General features: G+C 41.9%; 1 protein-coding gene across 10 annotated transcripts in view; it reads right to left on the bottom strand.

Moving 5' to 3' along the window:
- LOC130513723 (partitioning defective 3 homolog) overlaps positions 1 to 20,356 on the bottom strand; it is a 239,643-nt gene that overhangs the window by 128,095 nt on the left and 91,192 nt on the right. For all 10 annotated transcript variants that reach the window (XM_057012690.1, XM_057012694.1, XM_057012689.1 and 7 more), the window contains 5 exons: positions 8,404 to 8,510; positions 7,323 to 7,406; positions 3,779 to 3,904; positions 1,711 to 1,938; positions 916 to 1,103 (listed from right to left, as the gene is read on the bottom strand). In XM_057012690.1, the coding sequence (XP_056868670.1) occupies positions 916 to 1,103; positions 1,711 to 1,938; positions 3,779 to 3,904; positions 7,323 to 7,406; positions 8,404 to 8,510 (733 nt within the window). The remainder of the gene's footprint in view (positions 1 to 915; positions 1,104 to 1,710; positions 1,939 to 3,778; positions 3,905 to 7,322; positions 7,407 to 8,403; positions 8,511 to 20,356) is intronic.

Genomic DNA, 20,356 nt, shown 5'->3' on the forward strand with positions numbered 1-20,356 from the left:
AATCCGTGACGTCTTTATTTGGGCTACTATAAAAGCAGGATAAAAGTAGCCTTTCTTGCATTAGACTCCCGGCTCTTGTAAAGCAATTAAACAGTAAACACAAGGAAAAGCTGATTATTTTGGGGTGCTTGTGTCGTTTTTTCGACTGCAGTATCTGATTCTTGTGTATTCACTATCCTCAATGATCTTCTGTCCCCACTTTGGCCAATTTGCAGCAAGCAAACAGTAAAACTGCTGAAGTCTTTCTAAAGTGCATTAGCAGTGATAAAATCGCACGATAAACAAATGGAAATGGTCATTTCCTCCCTCCTTTGATAAAAGTGATGGGTAATATTTCAAATTCTGGATGATAATTCAGCTGCCTGTAAGTTTGGATGTCCTCATGGTTGCAGGGAACCACACCCAGCCCGTCGAGCCACATTTAAATCATGAGCAACGTTCCGCATCCCTCATTTCCGCTGCCGATGTTTCCATCAGGTTATTGTAATAATAAATCTCAGGAATATGATGCAGATACAGGGGCTGCCATGTTTTGAACAGAATGTTTAGTTTTGCATTCAGCCCACATCACTTCCCCAAATGATGTCACAGAGAGATAGATTACTAATCGTCACCATGTCAAATTTTATAAAAGAGCTGATTAAATCCCACAGGCTTTTGACACTTTCCAATACTTCCTGTAGAGAAAAAGTATTGTTGTTGTTAACGTTAGCGAACGCACACACAAATACAGATGATGGTGTGGCTCTCAGCTCGCTGAGGAGTAAACAGGACTGACGAAGTGAAAAATGGATGTTTGCACCTCCTTTCGCTTGAAGGACAAACTAATTCATGAATATCACAGTAACTAATCAATGAGCAATGAATAGCTATCAGAGAGAGAGCTGATTACAGGATTTCACTGATTCCCCTCACCTTTCTTCAGCTGCACATTGAATCGGCGGCCTTTGTTCTTCAGATAGAAGCTGCTGGATGTGTTTGTGCTTATCCTGCGCTGCAGAGATGGGGATGGAGCTGAAGACGTCCTGGACACCAGGTTGTGGGGCAGAGTGGCGTAGCGCCGGTTGGGCTCCGGGGTGCTCCCGGCTAGAGGTCCCTGATGACTGCAGAACAAGTTACCCATGTGCATTTTATTGGCTCCATGATGTGTTTAGAGAATAAAACTCAACTTTTCTCATCAATATAATATGCAGACGTGATATAAATGATTGTAGTAAGATGTCAATTCTCATCAGATCTTGAATTAATTGATTGATTGGTGATTGATTGAGTGTCGTTCTGCCAATAACCTATTGAATATCATGCTGCTGTACATGGTAAAGGTCCAGATCCTTTCCTTTGCCAACAGCAGTTTTAAACTGAACATACTTAAAGAGCCATGAACTTCCATGCTGCACAGCAGTGTTCATACATGAACTACTGGTGTTTCTGTGTGGAATGAAACACATAATGTACAGATTTTATTATTGCAATGAATTCAGTTCAGGTGATTAAATGTGATTTTAAATGATTGTGATAGGTTATTTCTCCTCCTTCACTGTAAAAAAACTTGTTTCTGTCAACCTGTCAACTTTTCTCATAGTTTTTTATGTGCTTTTTTAGTAAACCAGTTGGCCAGAACCATAATTGTAGCCACAGTCTTCATCACTTCTATGGATAAAAACACATACAGTATAAGGTTAATCTAAGAAAACTGAAGGGGAAACCTACGTGTTGTTGAGGCCCAGTTGGGGTCCAGATCCAAATATTGACCCTCCGACCACACTGGATCTGTCCCCTGAGTGCTGAGAGCCCTGACTGAAGCGGACCCTGTTGAGCTGAGGAGGGCTGAGCTCACTCTGGGCTAAAAACAGCTCGTACTGCCTCTTCATGGATGCCAAGACCACGTGGAAGAGGATGAGCGGGCGCCGCATGGCCTGTTTGAAAATGCTCTGAGCTCTGGAGGTGATGCAGACAGAGACGGGTCATGGAGGACAGGAATTTGGCAACAACGTGCTCTCAGATCATATATGAGGAACGAGTGTGTGGTACTGGCTGTTGAGGGAAGATACAAGCTCTCATTAGCGGGACAACGCACACATAGAAGGGGACAAAAATTACATTAACTGTAATTACCAACATCAAGGCAGGAAAGAGATAAGCTACAGAACATTGTGCACACAACTGCTTAAAATGTTTAGACATGAGCTGGAAAACAGAGCTCATGAATCAACAAGGAATCTTTGGACACAATGTTTTCTTGTATGGAGTATGGAATTTGAGCAGAAATGCATAGAAGGCACGACGGGAACTTAACATTGTTCCCAGATGTAATAAATAAATAAATAAATAAATAAAAATCAAATGTTTAGTCTGGATTTGCTGGTGGCACTTAGCATATAGATAGACTGGCCAGGGGTTAGAGGATGTCTGAATTCCAAGAATCCCATTTCTTGTTTTTAGAACCCTCATTACCATGCCAGTAATACCATGCTGATTCCACCCAAATGACAGCCGCTAAGCTGCTCGTTTCGCAGGCGGCACTTCATTGGGGCTGTGTCATGGGAGCTAGGCGTGTGTGCCGTACCAATCCACTCCTGCAGGATTTGGTTTCGACGGGGTTATTTCAATGGTAATTTACAAAAAAAAAAAAAAAAAAAAAATCTCTCACATGCGCATAGCGAGGGGCGGCGACTGAGTATATGTGCATGAGTGTTTACTCTCCCACCTGCACATATACGGTGCCATCAATCCAGTAATCAGCAACCATGCGAGCATGACTGAATAATAAATCAGCCCATCAATGCATCATTACATTCAGTTAGATTAAGCACCTCAAAATATTTACCCATGCAAAACAATCCATGGAGATTAGACCATCACTTTAAATTGTCGCTCTGCACGGTACACAATCAAGCCGGGGCGGATGAGTGGGGGGAGACAAAAAGTTCAGCTCCTTCCCCTAATTTCCATGCAGATTCGCAAACATCATATGCATTCGGATGCGGGTGAGGAGCTCGTGAGAAGGGGGTGCGCGCGCTGAACGCGACAAAACATCACTCCCTTGTGGATTTGGTCTATAAGCCTCTTTCACACTAGACAAGGCTTTAAAAAGAAAGGTGGTGTTTACTCAAAACAAAAGCATCATTAAAAAAAGGGGAAGAATCCCAATACCTCAGTGACATGGCACACACTCTAGTGAACACATTTCCATAATGGGGTAAGCTAACCACGATAGTTTGGAGGAGGAAAAAAAAAACATCCAAAATCCTATTCTGATGTGATTTGTAGTTCAGCACTATCTCTACTGAATTTTGAAGAGTTCCAAACGTGTTTTTTTTTTTTTTGTGTGTGTCTCAATTCCTGTCAGTCACTCGCCAGGATGGCTCCAAGCTCGGAGCTTTTGGGCGACCCTGTCCAGCCCGATCTGACTGCAGGCAGGTCATTTGTTGGCAGCAATGTTGGCTGTGTCTTACTGTGAAGCAGCAGACATCCATACACTGATAGAAAATCCAGACAGAAGGAGAAGCAATCTATTGCGCAGCCTGATACACAAAGAACAGTTATGCAGCTATGAGGCTATTTCAGCAGGCGTGCTTGTGTGTGGCACATTCAGGCTCGTGATGTGAAAAGTCTCAGGTTTATATGTTCACCCTGATCTATGAGGCCTGTAACAGCATCTCTAATCGCCTCTAATCATCGACACAATGCAGAGGATGTGCAAAATCTTCGGAACTGAAGAGTTTGTGGAAAAGCAGGTTGGTACATAAGAGGAGGTGGAAAGCTGACAGGAGCTTACTGTTCGAAGCGCAGGTGGCGAATGTCTCCCTGATTGATCCTGATGATGCAGTCATTCTCCTTGAAGAGTCGCTCCTGCTCGGCTTTTCCACCAGGCTCCAGGCGCTTCACGAGCAGGCCATGAGTCCTGGAAATGATCAAGTGATAGTACAGAGTCAAACACAGCTGAAATAAATCTAGATATCCTCAACATTCTTGAGCTATATTAAGTATAGAAGTGTTACTGTTAGGGTTGAGCTATGATGACAGGCCACGTGCTACAAGGCTACAACTAAAGGTCAATATCCTGATTCTACTAAGGTACTTATTTGAGCTTTTTTATCTTAAGCATCATGGTTTGATGAGAGCAAGGTCAAAAATGTCAAGAGGCAGCTGAATGACTGAACAGCTGAAAGATCTGCAAATGTGTGCATTTTAGCAATGGGACTGAACCAAAAGTCCCAAAATTAGTGAACATTTTATGATAATAGTTATCAATTTGGTCTTTCATTTACCTGTTAGAGATATAAAAGACTCACAGTCTAAAATCTGAAATTCTAGCTTGTAATAGTAGGTTAAGCCTAATGTGTTTGCATTTCATGATTCATCAACTAACCTATTAACAAGAAATGCCTTTAGGAGCCAGTAATAATGTAATTATCTTCGCACAGTTAATTCAACCCTACCTGCAGGTGACTCTTTCCTGAAGTTAACTTTCTAGACTTCAAGCATAAATATTTTGCTGCAGGCTCATGAACTGGATTGAAAGCCTCCATCCCTAAATCTGCTTTCCTGTAGGCAGGTTTGAGAGCACGACAGGGCCGAGTTGTCTGAGGTAATCCAGCCCAACAGCTAAGAGATCAACTTATGACCCTGGAGGAAACGCAGCAGTTGCCTTCAATAAAGTTTAGGGTGAGATCTCGCTTTAGAAACCCAAACAGTTTCTTCTCAGTGCTCCAAAAAAGATACCTTCCATTCCACAAAGGCTCCCCTCCCCAGCTTCCTCTAAATAAATACATCAGTGAGCTCCTTTTGGGCTTTAGTTGGGCCCTGAGGATAACCACATGCAAAGAGATCTGATGTGCGCTGGCACAGCACAACTACAAACTGCATCTGTCTCTAAAGCGGCAGATGCCTGAGGTAGCAGGTAGACTGACACCCTGCGCACTTATTTTGTAACCTTGCATAGAGGAAAAAGTGGAAAAAAAGTTTGGAAGATTACTGATGGAAATTTGAAATAATGATGAAATATATGATAGAAAGTGACAGTTTATCCTGCAAGCAGCCGATTATTATGAGCGCCGAGGACACAAGCTGCTTTTGTGAGTTTCCTCCGACCTCCCGTCGCTTCACTGGACACATAACAAAAGTGCTTTTAATTTCAGACCCACGTTTGCCAAGTCATCAAGGGCACCCAGTCTCAAGCAAGCGCGCCCACCTCGGGGGAAAAAAATTGCCGTAATTGGCTGTGTAATGTGGACGTCCATGCTCAGGCCTGACACTCATCTCAGCATCTCAGCGGGGGTAAATCATCCAGTGTTGAGACAAAATTAAATATCCCAAAACCTCTTCCGTCTCTGAGGGTTTCGGAGCCGTGTTAGCGTTTCAGCTTAAGTGTGTTGAACACAGAGTAATTGCAAGGCGTGCACGAGTAGACATGATTGTTCTTTATCTCCATACGAGCTGGCAGCTTGAAAACAAAGTATTACGCCCGGAGATTACGGAACTGACACAGTCTAATGACTTCTGATCTGGGAGCAGACAGGAGACAGTAGATAAAAGAGCACTGGTTGATCCCTGATCAGTATTCAAAGGCGCAGCAGGGACAAGTGCAGATAAGACGGGGTATTTTAGCAAATTTAGGATGACGACTTTGTAAAAAGCACGAGCTTGCGGACTGAAATGCACTGCCACTCTCACAGAAGAGTATTTTTAGATCATAAATCAGTTATGATGAATATAATGAAAGCAGGAGCTAAAGGAGAAAAAATAAAATCCTGATTAGTTGCCAAACGGAAGCAAAAGAAGCTGCCGAACGAAGCTTGGCTGAAAGTGATGACTTTGTATCAAGCACTGATGCAAGCATGGTCCATTTATGCATAATTATGTCTAGAGTTTGCTTTCAATCAAAGGCTGGCTACAGGAATTAGAATACCATTAAACTACACAAGTGAAATGGGCTTGTATCTATGGACACTGCTTGTGAAGGAAGCTCCGCAGGGAAAAGCAGGACTTCTGGATTTCTCTTTGCAGGTAGGACTCTGTTGAATCTCTCCACCTCTCACCTCTGTCCACTCCCTCCTTGGATCTAACTCCACAGTGCAGAGAAGCAGTAGACCTGCAGACCCGCAGCGGCGGACTATTGCTTTGTTTTCCGTCTTGTTTTCCAGGCTGTCTGACCCCTGTGACCCCAGTCTAGACATTAATGACAGCCTGTCTCCATCTTATAGCTCACAAAGAACAGGAAAGAACCGGGTCGAGCCGGCCCATTAGCATCAGCCTGCTGAACAGGCACAGTCTTATCATCTCTGATGCTAATTGAAGGCTCTGATAGCTATTAGAGCTGCCTTCCGAAGATGGAGATGCTGTGAACCATTATGATCAGCTCTAACCAGCCCGCTTTTGATCGTTAGAGCTTTTTCAGCTGGTGCGACTCAAAGCGGGCGATCATTTCCCTCCTCTGACTCAAAGGTGTCACAAGTCGATTCTAGTGAGGTCGAACCTAAATATAGTCTCCTGACACTCGCTTATAAACAGCAATGGGATTAGTGTCCCACAGAAACGAAACACAGCACTCTCCACTGACAGATTTGCTCCCTTCCGCAAAATGTCACCCCTGTTTCATCTCCTGTCTTTTTTTCACCTCCTCTCTCCAGCCCCGCTCTCTCTCCCTCTGCCGCGTTCACCTTGGTGTTGTGCCAGTCCTTCGCTGTGCAGCAGAGGTCTATAATCTCCACAGGCTTTTAGTTTGATTACATCTGGCCTCTTCCACCGTCCTTTATTTTTTCTGTCGTAATTCTAAACTGGGATGCGTTCCTTGTCTTTCACTCTGTCATCGCTGCTCTTTGTCGTTTAAAATAAAGGCAAACAGAAGTGCTTGCAATCACCTTCACGGCAGACAGCGTTTTTGACAGAAGACACAGGTGAGACTCAAATAAAAGCCCGACAACATAGAGAGAAGCTGTCACACTGTATAGAAGAGCCTGTTGTTATTAATAGCTCTTCTGAGAAGGCCAAATTAAAGGTATTAACCTGCTGATTAGTGCCTATTATACAGTTAATTTGCACCTTTTCTTTGCACCAGGTGTTTTGAATTATTCATGCAACAGCAAAACTTTTAATAATTCATTTGTAGGACGCTGTGTATTACATTTTTTTTTTTTTTTTTACTTTTTAATTAGGGAATTATTACAGGTCAAATCCCACATCAGATCCAGCTGTAAAAACTACTGAGGTCACCAATATTGTGTTTCTTCTTTTCAGTGTGATGCACATTTAATAAAATCCCTTAAAACTACAATTGAGAAGATTTCCTGTTTTGTTTTTTTTTGTTTTGTTTTTTTTACCTGACATCTTGTGAACTGAAAGGCACTACATGGATCCCCAGGGGCCCTCCTTCATTGGACACCTCCACCGCCTTGAGCATGGCTCTGCAGGGTGATGATGGATGGAAACGGGGAATGGGGTGGGAGATGAGGGGAGACGTGAATAACAAATAGTAGAAATGGCAAAGCCATGTAAAAAGCAGGAAGTGAGAGAAAGCCCAGTGAGACATGACAGGGTGGGTGCTGATGGGGTGTGTGGGAGGGGGCCTTATTGATGAATGTTCCATTGTGTTGTCTATACAGTCATCCATTACACAGAGACACTGGTGAACAACAGGGTCAATCAGTGACCCAAATGGAGACTCCAATTAAGTGATTAAGATCAGACGGTGGTGCTAAAAGAGAGCACATTAATTGAAAAAACCTGTAGGAGGAGAAGGGGGACGTTAATGTGTGTGGATAAAGACACAGAGACAAATGAATACACACTGCTGCTGATGAAGATGTGTCAAAGGCGTGGCCTCACTTCACGTTCCAGATACTGTCACTGGGATGTGTTTGGTAATTATGGGCTATCAATTAACCCCCCTGCTGCTGCTGGAAAATAGTTCACACCACTAAAGCAGTAGCTCGTTCCTCTAATTGTATGCAGATCCTGTGTTTATGTTTCTGCAGCCTTTCAAAACTGATAGACTAATAATGATGCCAACGGCTCCTGGAGGCTGGACATTCACATACAATCCCAACATTTTTGCCCCATTTAATTCATTTGCTAAATATTATATCCTTTAGACACATAAACAACCCAAAACAAATTTGAGAATTGTAATTGATCTTCAAGACATAATACTACAAAAATTATCAGATTTTATTTTCATAACATGTTTGGACAGCTGGACTCTTAATACACATGATTGTTGACATGTGTTACCATATTGATTGTTTATTGTTGATTTGTTATTGATATTGCTGATTCTGTTTCTTGGCCCTGAAAATGGGTAAATAGTGTAACATGTAAAAAAAAAAAGATAATATAGTGGGCCTGAAAATAATATTGAAATTGAAATACTTTCAAGATGTTTTAATTGATGAAACCACTCACTCAAGACTTAATATAGGAGAATGTTCCAGTGAGGAATCGGCTCTTCCGACAGGCTCTATTCTTTCAATCCTCCTCTCGTTTCTCCTTTGTGCTTCTTCCGCCTCTTCCTAAAAGGAAAATAGGACACAATAAAGATGAACAATATTATTATAAAATAACTCCTTGACCCCTTGTTATTTATTTATTTCAGTATTTATTTGTCTGTCCTTGGATTGAGATGTCTCATATTTGTTTCTGTCCTTTTAATCCATTTAGGCATTGGACCTATGTTTTAAATTAAAAGGGATTCTGAGTACAGGAACACTGGTCCTGTTGCTTTCAAACATCCCTCCCAGACTCTGATCAATTACTCCCACTCGATTCAATCCATTATGGCCCGGGGAACCGCGCCGGCATGTTTTTGCAGTGATGTGATCAGGTCCAGAGTGAAGGAAACCGGTCGCCGCTCTCCTTCATTAGTTCCTCGAACTCTCTTCATTTCATTTGCTCGTCTTCCTTCAGGGCCATTAGGCGTTGGGATCAGGAGACCAGAGCTTTTACAGGCAAGCCAGACGTCTGAGGTCTTAACTAGGCTCTGGGAATGAGACGGAGCCGTTTCATCCACCCGTTAATGGGGAATAAAATCTTTATCTGACTTTTTTGTGGAGATGCTACAGTCAGAACAGGCAGTGATGACATGCTGCATGCAGACCTGGGGGTGGGGTGGGGGTGCAGATAGGACCATGCAGCCATGCCTCAACAGGGGATGAGCAAACATTAGTATTTCATTTTAAATATGATAAGGTCATTATGTAATGTTGCTTCCTGGCTCGTTACTTAGCATATATACATTAGAGACGTGCATGCTTTCTGAGTGTGTGAGCGCCCCATCAAGGCCTTCTCAATATCTCCTTTCTCTCTTTTATTTAAATGTTAGGCACAGCCAAATGGGGTTGGCTACTTTCTGGGTACTTTATGGAAATTAATTCAGCCCTTTTTAGAAGCCCCGGATGTCTGAGGTGAGACTTGCGTGCTACAATCAGCCTCCGGGCTCCTGTTTATTCATTAGAGTCAGGTGGTAAGGCGGGACAAGGGCATGGAAATTTCATCAACAGGCTACCCGAAGAGACCTCAACTCACCCCACCTGTCTGGTTGCTCCTCTTGAACCCAGGCACACATCCTTTTAAAGGTATTTTCTGGAAACTTCTACTGCCTTTTTATGGATATTTATGCAATGCAGGCGATGAAAAATGTCTCTGGGTAGTTAGGGGAGTCTGGCGAGATGACCCAGACTCAAAGGACAGCTGAGTCTACTTAAGACACTTTAACTTTAAAAAGAACATGTTGACCATCAACTGTTGCATTGGGACTCAAAGACATATAAAAGGTGACAGTCAATTTTCCCATCTGATTCAAACTATTAATCTAGATCAATCCCTTGCTTTGTGTATTCCAATATCAGAGTTTGAGGACAGGAGATTCACAGGGGTCCAAAAAAAACTTTTTCTGAAGTTCCAGAGTTAATCAGCAGCAGCACAACTCAATGCAACTGAAGTCAATAATGACCACATCTTCAGACTTTAGTCGTCACTGTGTTGTTGGCATTGACTTCTCACTAATCACATCCACAGCTGAATGTGAACATGGTGCCTGCTACCAGAAAAACATGCTTGATTTCAGGATCCCAGAAGTCTTTTTTAGACTCAAAGGTATCCATATATTGTTTGTTTTTTTTTTACTCTATCTATCTCCATATGTCAATAAAGATGCATTTAATGTGCAATTATCAATAACAGTAGCACAGTTAACAGAGGATATGTGCTGATACATGTAGTGGAAGTTTAGAAATGAGTCACGAGGTAAAAATATCACACAAAGATGGAGAAGGAGAGAACCAGTGCAAGGTGATGGTTCCATTCAAGTTGAAATCAGACAAATGGTGTGGAATAAAGCAGAAGATGTGAAAACTACAGTGAGGCAATCCAAGTGATACAGAGGCAGGGAGACATGGGAACAAAGGAGAGCGATGTGGTGACTGCAAAGGGAAAATGAGTTGGAAATGAAAGTAATGGGACATAAATGTGTGTGTGTGTGTGTGTGTGTGTGTGTGTGTGTGTGTGTGTGAGTGATCACAAAATCATTTTTCACCCCCTCAAAAGAAAAAAGATGGTCATATCTACAACCAACTGAAATACATGCTATATAAAACATGACACCTGATACTCCCGACTGATTCAAAGCCATGTTTGTGGCCTACAAATGCACCGTTTTCCTTTTAGTTGGCACCAATGTGGGATTCAGGTTTACACGTGAGTGGCAGCAGCAGAGAAAGACAGCTGTTGTGCAGCTGTCCACGTCTCCAATGGATACTTGTGCAAAAAGCTTTTTTTTTTTTTTTTTTTCACATCTACTCAACAAAATAGTCTTGTATAGATGCAGTTGTGAATTTCATTTTTTTGCAACTTATTACATGTGGACTGAACAAAAATGACAAATAAAACCTGTTTTCTCTCTTTTGCCTTTGTCACCTGAACCATTTTGAAGCAAAAACTAGAATGTGATATAGCGATGCAGATACCCGCTGGAGCTCTTTGCATTTATTATCAGATATAAATGCATAACACACTCGCTGCCACTCAATTTTTGCCAGTAAACATAGAGGCATGTTTGTTGGTAATAACAACAATGTTTAAGTGGCTTTGGCTTCATCAGAATTTAAACACAGAATATTGTTACACCCAGCCAGCACAAGCACGGTGTCTTTGTTATCGGAGACTCTTAATACACTCTCAATGGACACAAACATAACCCATAATGACTTGATAAGTTTGACATGCTGTGAAACCTTTTAGCATAGTGGGTATGTAGAGGGTTGGGCTAGTCTTGTCTGTCCTTGTGTTGGTTACGAAAAGCGAGACCCACACTTACTTCCCTCTCCTCTCCATTTCTTTGTCTTTGCAGTCATTTTGAGTCTCTCTCTTAAAACCCTCCATTTTTTTCCATCCCTGAGTGCTTTCAGCAACATGTTCATCCAGTGAAGTGGGGGAACATGGTTTTTCAATTTTACATGGCACTCTCTTCCTCACTCCCCACATGTAGAAAGAAAAAAAATGGAAAATTGGCCACAGCTACCTCCGTTTCAAATGTAAGGGAGCAATTTTCAGACTTACGATAACCTAAAAGTATGCAACAGTTCACGGAGAAAAATCTGGCAGCACACTCAGAAAAAGGAATATATTTGCCGATTTGGGAGGGACGAGTGTATCTGTGTTACTATGGCAACCACATTAACACCTGAAATCGACCCATAACTTTCACCATATGCAGCTGGCAGCTTGTGTAGCCGTGTACCAAAGTGTGAAATTATAATTATCTTTAAACTACTGCAAAGTATGAGTATACGCACACACACCGTCAAACACACACTACTGAATATCCGGTGCTGCAGGGTTAGGATACATTATGTATTTATTTGAGACGTTGTCATCATCCATCAATTGCTGTCATAATGGACAAAAGGACTCTATGTGTGTGTGTGTGTGTGTGTGTGTGTGTGTGCGCACGCACGTGTGCGGGCTCCAGACTGAGCCCATCTTTGCTGTTGTGGGTTTAACAAGGACAGGGTCAAAGGTGGTGATGTGTGGTATGTTTCTGGGCCACCGCTCGTCCCTTTAGGTCCACATCTCTGACAGACCCATGAGTGGAACAAGTCTTCCTGCCAGATGATGTCACACATTCCCAGACAATTGGAATTCTCCGTCCACCACATCATTCGAAAAAACAAACAACAGGAAATGGAAATGTCTCGGGAACTGACAGGCTGGTGTGTATAAAGCAACAGCTCTAACTTTAATTCCATAGGGAAAAAAAAAATAAAATAAAAACTTCTTAAACTCTGTCTTCACCAGTTTTCATCCACAGGCCAGAACTCTACTCAGTCCACTCCTGGTCTCATTACAGATCACATTCTACTCATTTTGACCTCCCATTTTGAAACTATCATCGATTGCTTGCAGAAACACGGCAGAAATTCTTAATTATGATGCTCATATAGGTGTGCCAGTGCTTGAAACACCATATGGACAGGTTACCAAAGCCAAAAATATTGTTTTTTATTCACATTTCCCCATCCTCATCTGTTGAGCTGCAAAAATGAAACCTTAATTGTGCGGAGTGACACATGCCCCTTATGGAAACAAACAAGACAGAGGATGGGAACATGTGAAAAGAATTTTCCTGTCAAAAAGCTGTGGGGGAAAAAAAATGCTGTAAGAGTACAGCAGGAGCCTTTCTTTTCTTTAACAACAGTTTAAGAAGCCTTAATTATATACACATTACTGAGAGTTAATGCAGGTCAACTAAACACTGTACAGCCGGCAAGAACAAACGGCTGCATTGCGCAATACACCAACGTATGAACACAAGCTGCTGGTAATAACTCCTAATAGTCCTATTAAAGTTCTTTTAAGCTCACAGAGCAATTACCAACATGTTTCTTTCCATCTCAGCTCGAGCCAGAATCTACCGGTAACTGTTAAAAGTCAGCACTTAGAAAAATGAAGGATTTATGGTTCTGGAGGCTTGAATTTGACCTGGAGATGATCCCAGCTTGTGTATTAGAGAGATCTCAGAAGCTGCTGGTGGACACTGACCTGGTCACCACACATGGATTATGCCTCATGTTACAGAAGCTCTTTCATCGCTCAGATTCAACCCCCCACCCCCACCCAACCAACCCTTTAGGGACAAATTAGGCATCAAAATGTTCTCAGTGAAAAGATTGGACCTGACTGTTGCACCCTAAGACCCCAACCCCACCCTCACCGAGGTGCTTAACCCTTTATTTCAGCACCCAGCCACTGGGCTCCACAGCCATTAAACCAACCAATCTATCACGCGGAGTAAGACGATGAGACACTTATTTACATTTATGTTGAGGATAAGAGAGCAGTTTAAAAGCATCGGAAAAGAGTTAAACTGGTTAGTGGAAGATGAGAGGGTCATTATGTTCTTCATCCTGCCCACAGGCCCCCTAAATGGCACTAAAAGGTTGTCAGCAGACAGGCCAAAAAATGTTTCAGGATATTTTCTTATCTTCATTGATTTTATCAGGCTGGAATCTAATGGGCCCTTCAATATGTAATCGCAATGATTTACTCTGTTGACATATTTCAGGGGGCATATTTTGGTCTTTTACAGTGAACGTTTTCTTTGATTTGCACACTAACAGGGGCCAGTTGGATGGAAAATTGCAGATCTGGAAGGAAATCAGAGCAATGTGACACCCAGCATGTGATATCAGTTGCTTTTTTATTGAGAGGAGGGCGGTGGGAGCCAATGAGAGGTGGCGAAGCGATGAAGCTGCAACTCTATGTTGGCGTGCCAAAAAGACAGGCCAGTTGGAGCCTGTCCTGCGCTGAGGACACGCATGAAGCCTTTCATATTTCACGCTCCAGCCTCCAGCCTTGTTCAAAGGCAATTTTATGAATTCTAAATTGTGAGTTCTCTCCTGTTTGATAATAACACTCTAAAATGATTTCATGTAGCTGGGATTTCATTTCAAACTTAACTACAAACATTTTAGTTTTTGCCTAATCAACAAGTGTCGTATCCAAGACATTTGAACTCCAATTTGTTGTAGGGAGCCAACAGTTTCACTACTTTGGTTTGAACAGGACATTTGTTTCGATCCTAAGAATCATTTTCAGTTGTCATTAGGTCCCATAATGTATGCTTCACCGCGGTGCACCCAACTCATGCTGTCATAAAATTGACCCCCGGTCTTTACAATCCATCTTCATCTGTCGTGCTTTGTAAAATAGTGTCTTCGGGCCCTGAAGAGTTCAGGCTCTGATGCAAATTTTACTTGAAGTAAGCTGAAGGGACAGACCTAATGGTGTTAAGCAAATTAGATCAGAGATGTGAGAAATGCATTTGTTCACATCCAGATAGAGCGAAGAGGGATGTGAAGGGATGGGGTCTAGAGACAGAAAAGAGCTATTTGTGGGCTGATATTTGGAAAAACAAAGGCCCCTCTCTCCCTGTGTGCCGCTCACTGTCCTTCTCTTTGTCTCAGCGCGGCAGTACTTTTACCCTCCTTTTGTCTCTGCATCGGTCAGTCATGGATCTGCTGTGTGTGGAATATATCATCCACCAGCGCCTGTTTCATATCAGGGCTGGGCTGATCTATCAATGACACAGCTGCCTTTGCCTTTGCCCAATGTATCATTAAATTACTCTTTAATTAAATTAGCTCTGCTAATTATGATGGCTTAAATCAATCACCTGGTCAATAAAAAAGGTCCAAAGCCTCGGGGGAGGTCTGAGACTTTTTTCCAAACCTCATCAATAACAGCCACAACAGGAGTGGGCTACTCTTGTGGTGGGGGTGTGTGTGTGTATATATATATATATATATATATATATATATATATATATATATATATATATATATATATATATATATATATATATACATATATACATATATATATAAATACTTTGAATTAAGTTAGCATCGCTAGCATTTTGTCCAGAGCACTTGTAACTTGTTCAGGCTTCCTGTATATTCCTGTATAAATGCTGGATTCAGATGATGTTTAGTAGTTGAATAGCAAATGAGAGTTTTTAGACTAATTTAAAAAGAATACAGCAACTCTCCTGACACCCGACAAAGGTACAGTGAGTTGAGAAACTGGGGGCTCGGTGTCTCTGCGGAGCTGTTGTGTATCCATGCATTAAGAAAGAGCTATGTGTGCTTTTCACAAATTAATCATCATTTTGAGCTTATTGAGTGGGAGGACAGTCTGCTTTTCACTGCTCAGGGTGTCTAATCCATCTTTCAAACTGTGAAGGTCAGTGAGCAAATGAAATACCCCCCCATCCAAAAGTACCACTTTAAGAAGAGAAGTATGCTAATAATGCTAATTAGCACAATAAGCTGATGGTAAAACTTCATCCTTTCAATTCATCATTAGAATTGTCTAACTCAAGCAAATGTTATAGCAGTGGGTAAAAATGACAGCAGAGGGTACCAAACTGACACAAATACAGATAAATCAACAATTGGATGCTCAAAATACTCAAGGAGAGAATGTTTTATTATGCGGTAAAGCCGGTAAACCTTTTGCACACTTTGTTGCCTGTTACTTTAGCAGGTAAATGATCCATCCTGCGGATCAGCCATTGTTGGCAGCCTTGCTGGAGTAGCAGAGGTGAGTGGGGACTTAACTATAACACCAGTCGGCAGGGGGTGTTTTTCATTTGGTTTTAATGACAGGCTTATATTCTGGGATAAAAGGCAACCAGAAAGCCATTTACCCAGGCCTGTACTCTCAGCCAGACCAGAATGAGAGTGGCAAACTGCAGCAATCAAGTGCACCCCGCCAAGGTGGGGGATGGTGGTAGAACTGTGGTTCAGCATTGCTTTTTTAAGAGAAATTGTTTGCGGTGTTGCATATGGTTGCAGCAGGTGACATCAGGAATGAACCCAGTGATCAAAGTGCTCTAATTAAGGAGGGAGAAAAAAATAAAAAGACTAAATCCAACAACTGACTGGAATCATGATGTGTTAGGAGCCAAGAAACAAGAGACATGAGATTACTCAAATCAGTATTGGACTTTTGGCAGAATTGCAGGGAGAAGAAAAAAGATACAATTCATTAATTTTTACACTCCTGTGTCATAAAAAAAACAATAATGCATAATGTTTGCCTGTTATTACAACATAAAACCCCAGCACACATACAAGGACTGCAGGGAACGCATACATAAGTTCATGTTTCAGTCAATCATCAACAGCAGAGCTCATAACAGCATCAGCGGGATTCTCGCTTCCAAACTCAAAACACATCCAAATCAAAAATACCACTTTCAAACAGAACCAGCAGGTCGATGTGCTTCTGGATGTAGTCGAGAAGGGATTTGGGAACATCTGCCTGTGTTATGATGGGGCTCAGCAGGGATGCTGCTACTACAACAACTCTGCACATCTACAGTGACAGGAAAGTCCATTACAGATGGTATTCTGACAGATCAGCATCTTAATCCAAAATATTCCAATAAGGTTGGATACGCATATTTGAAACTCACAAATGCTTAGACGAGTGTTGGCCCAAAAAAGAGTTCAGAAGAATTGTTTTAGCTCAAACCATCTGAAAAGGCTTCAGTTTTCACTTTCCCATCAGTTTAATCTGGTTTATAATATATATATTTTTAATTTATTCTACTGAAAGAAATGAAAGCAGAAGGCTGCTGGAGCCTACTTTGTGAGTCTGACGCTAGATTTCTCAGAAATGACTTTTACAAAGTGACACAGAGTGGGTGGCCACTGTGGCAAAATCAGCAAATGGAGAACTGAAATGGGCTGATTGGCCCTCTAACAACTCTTCCCTCCTCACACTTATTCCTAAGAGCCGTCCTGCTCCTTCGTCTCATTGCCTCACAAATCACACAGTCTAATTTTGTCCCATTTGCATCTGACTGTGGCCACTTTTGTTCTCCAACCAATGCAAATGAAAAGGGAGGTCTCGTTCAGCCAGGATGGCGAAAGCAGCCACGGCTCAGGTTTGTCTGGGGCTCTTAAACGTGAGCGTTTACTGCCGGCCAGGATCGTTTTGTGTTCCATGAGCAACATAAAAGCACTGAACCCTCCAGTATAAACCAATGCAGCAAGCTGTTTGTGGCAATTAGCAGCTCTGTGGAAAGATGTGTGGCTTAAAATGGTGAGGGGACAAAGTGTGGAACAAATGAAAACGCACAGTAAACAACATGTTTACTGCCTCAGACCTAGTATGACGGTACAAAGCTGTGCTATAACATACAATATAGTACTAATACTCAATTAATGTATTTTTTTCACAAATGTAAGATTATTTACAGCTATTAAAGGTGAAAATGATTTCATAGGATGAGTCAGGACTATGGCTCTGATTCGGCTTTGTTCTTTACTGTCCGTGCTGGTTTGGCTCCATGCTGGAAGCCCCATTTTATTCCTAGAAGTCATTATTGTCTCCGGCTAAGGTGCCCCTGCTCCCTGTGATTTGTGGGTAATGAGCTGGCACCCCCCTGCCCGTGTTCAATTATTCTCATTGAGAAAGTGATTTTTCACTCCACGGAGCAAATCGGAGAAGGGGAAAGCATGAACTCTAATCAAGAATTAACATGTTCCCGACCAACAGAGGAGCTAACAACTGCCAGGCTAACGCTGTCGCAGGTGAGTGATGAAGAGCGATGAGAGGAACGAGGATCAGAAATAAGACAACCATATCCATCTAGTGTTGTGAGATAAATTAAGAAAAACAAAACTTGTTTTGTTATGCTGCATTTTCCTCCTCATGAGCTCTGAATAGGAAAGAAAATTAAAAAGTCTTTTCATTCTCAGAGGTGAATGTTTGCGTCGATGGAATCAACAAGGCTCCAAAACATTCCTATTCTCTGACATATCATTTAAGCCCTTATCCGAACTGTGTGATCAAACACACACACACACACACACCACACACACACACACGCACGCACGCACGCACGCACACACACACACACACACAACACACACACACACACACACACACACACACACACACACACACACACACACAGAGTCTGACAGTCAGTTTAAATGTTCCTGGCCAAAAAAGTGTGGGGAAACAAAAAAGAGTTCCAACACTGTTTGATGGTAAAGCAGGACTTAAGGAAGACAGCTTTGAGAAGAACTTAGAATGGCAGGTGTTTCTTTCCAAAGAAGCTGATTTGTGATAAAAGAAAATTGTTGTGATTTCTCTTCCTTGGTCCCCCGTTGACAGCCTTTTCTCACACTGTCCCTGGGAACTACATTTGTCTTCAGTGTTATGTGCCTGGGATTAAGCTGTGGAAAGTTGCTCTGAATTGTTAAAAACCAATTTATCTCCTTCTCATTCTTGGCCTGTCCTTGTGAGCGCTGCATGTGAAGGTGAGAGGGGAGCCACGCTGCATAATAATGGAGCGCAGAGTCAGTGTGTGAAGAGTGCAGGGATAAGAAAACTGGAGTTAGAAACTATCTCAAACATTCTCTAAACATCACTTTGGACTGGAACATTTCCAGACCTCCTCCTACATGTTTGTTTGTCCTGTGTGAACTCCTCCTTCTGTGAACTGGTGACATCACTTTTACCAACACACCCCAGAGGTTCCATGGCTTCGCTCCTGTGAAGATTGATTGATGATACAGACTGCGTGGATTGGAAGGAAAGACCATCAATTAATTTGTTATAAGACTCTTTTTTTTGCATAAAATGTGCTATCAGATATTCAGATATCAGCTAATATGTGTTAGCAATTAACCTGAAATTGCATCACATATGCCATATTAATGGGTTTATCTGAATGTCTCACCTGTTGATAGGATATTTTAATAATAACTCAATACTACATAATTTAAGACATGTTTTAATTATTATTATTCTAATTGTTAGTCTAATTATTATTATTATTCTAATAATAATAATAATAATAATAATAATTATTATTATTATTATTCTTATTATCTTATTATTATTATATTATTATTATATTATTATTGTTAGTAGTAGTAGTAGTAGTAGTAGTAGTTTTTTTTCTTTGTTTACCTGGTTATATAAGGGTTTTAAACCATGAATTAGCTTCACTGTTGGGAGGAAGCAATGTTTCTGACACATAGACAAGTCTGAGGAGTATCTGTAATATTTAACACAAAGAATTGTGAATCCATAAATTATCCATGCACTTGACCTCACCCCGTTGACCACAGAGACCTCAAAGCCAAAAATTCTATAACTGTGTCTCTAAACTGCTGCAGGACAACCATGTTGGGGCCCGACTGCATGTTTTTGGAATGAGGGCCGTTTTGTCCGTGCACAAAAGCAAAACCCCTCGTTGCTCATTATCTAACACTGGCCCGACTTTTAAGACAGAAATAAGACGGCAGATTGGCGAGGGTGGAGGGGAGTGTCCACCTGTTTCTGATTCCTGCCTGGACTGACAGAGGCGAACGTGTCAGTCAGGCAGTGTTTCTGTTTTCTCTCCATGCTCAACTGCTCTAACAGCGCCTGCAGCTCACCCTGAGGTCTGCAGATTCCATCAGCTCTACCCAGGAACAAGAGCTGCAGACATTAAATACCAGGAATTAAGCCAAATGGTCTCACTTAAGGCCTTTTTTCCCTTCATATTAAAAAAATATCCATCCATCCATACTTCTATTGTTTTTTTTACAGGTCCTGATTCTAAACTTGTGAGGTACTGGGCATCGTTAACAGTCTTCTGTTGTGATGCACAGTTTAACTGAGCTATGCTAAAAATTTGATTTTAGCATCTCATCAGGCCTTTTCCAAGTTTACTTTTAACAGGCGAATTCCAATTACATGTTCTCCTCCTCAACACTAAGTAGCAATATGCTACTTAAATGTGGAAAATCATACAGCTTTGTTCATCTTGTTCATAATGAAACAGGTTTGTTATTGTTATCATGACCGACTTTCTAAGATGTTTCTGTTCCAGCCAGCCAGCGCGGAGGTTCTGGACATTTCCCACATGCGTTGTCTCGTTTAACCCGCTTATACATAGTGGAGAATCACATTATCTCGGTGTCTACAGGGGCTACACCTGTGAGGATGTTTGATCTGTTAGAGACACATGAAGATAGGAAATCAGGCATTAAACAATTTTGATTGGACAGTAATGTCAACGCAGCACAGCGCGCACATCGTGGATCTGTCCCACTAGCGATGTAGAATCTCGTCCTCCAAGCAAGAAATCTCGTGAGATCACATGCTATCTAACATAGCTGTTGGGGTCCAGGGTTCCGGGTTGTGTTTTCCTGCAGGGGGCGTGGAGGAGTCATTATTGGCAACAGCTGGCGCTGCAGGCAGCCGCACCTGTCGGCAATTTCCATCAGGCCACCTATTTAAGGAGGGAGTGCCTGCCTACCAGTGTTGTTTTGGTGGGTTCCCCTGCTTGTTT

This window comes from Takifugu flavidus, chromosome 17 (assembly GCF_003711565.1).
Source record: "Takifugu flavidus isolate HTHZ2018 chromosome 17, ASM371156v2, whole genome shotgun sequence".
NCBI lineage: Eukaryota > Metazoa > Chordata > Actinopteri > Tetraodontiformes > Tetraodontidae > Takifugu > Takifugu flavidus.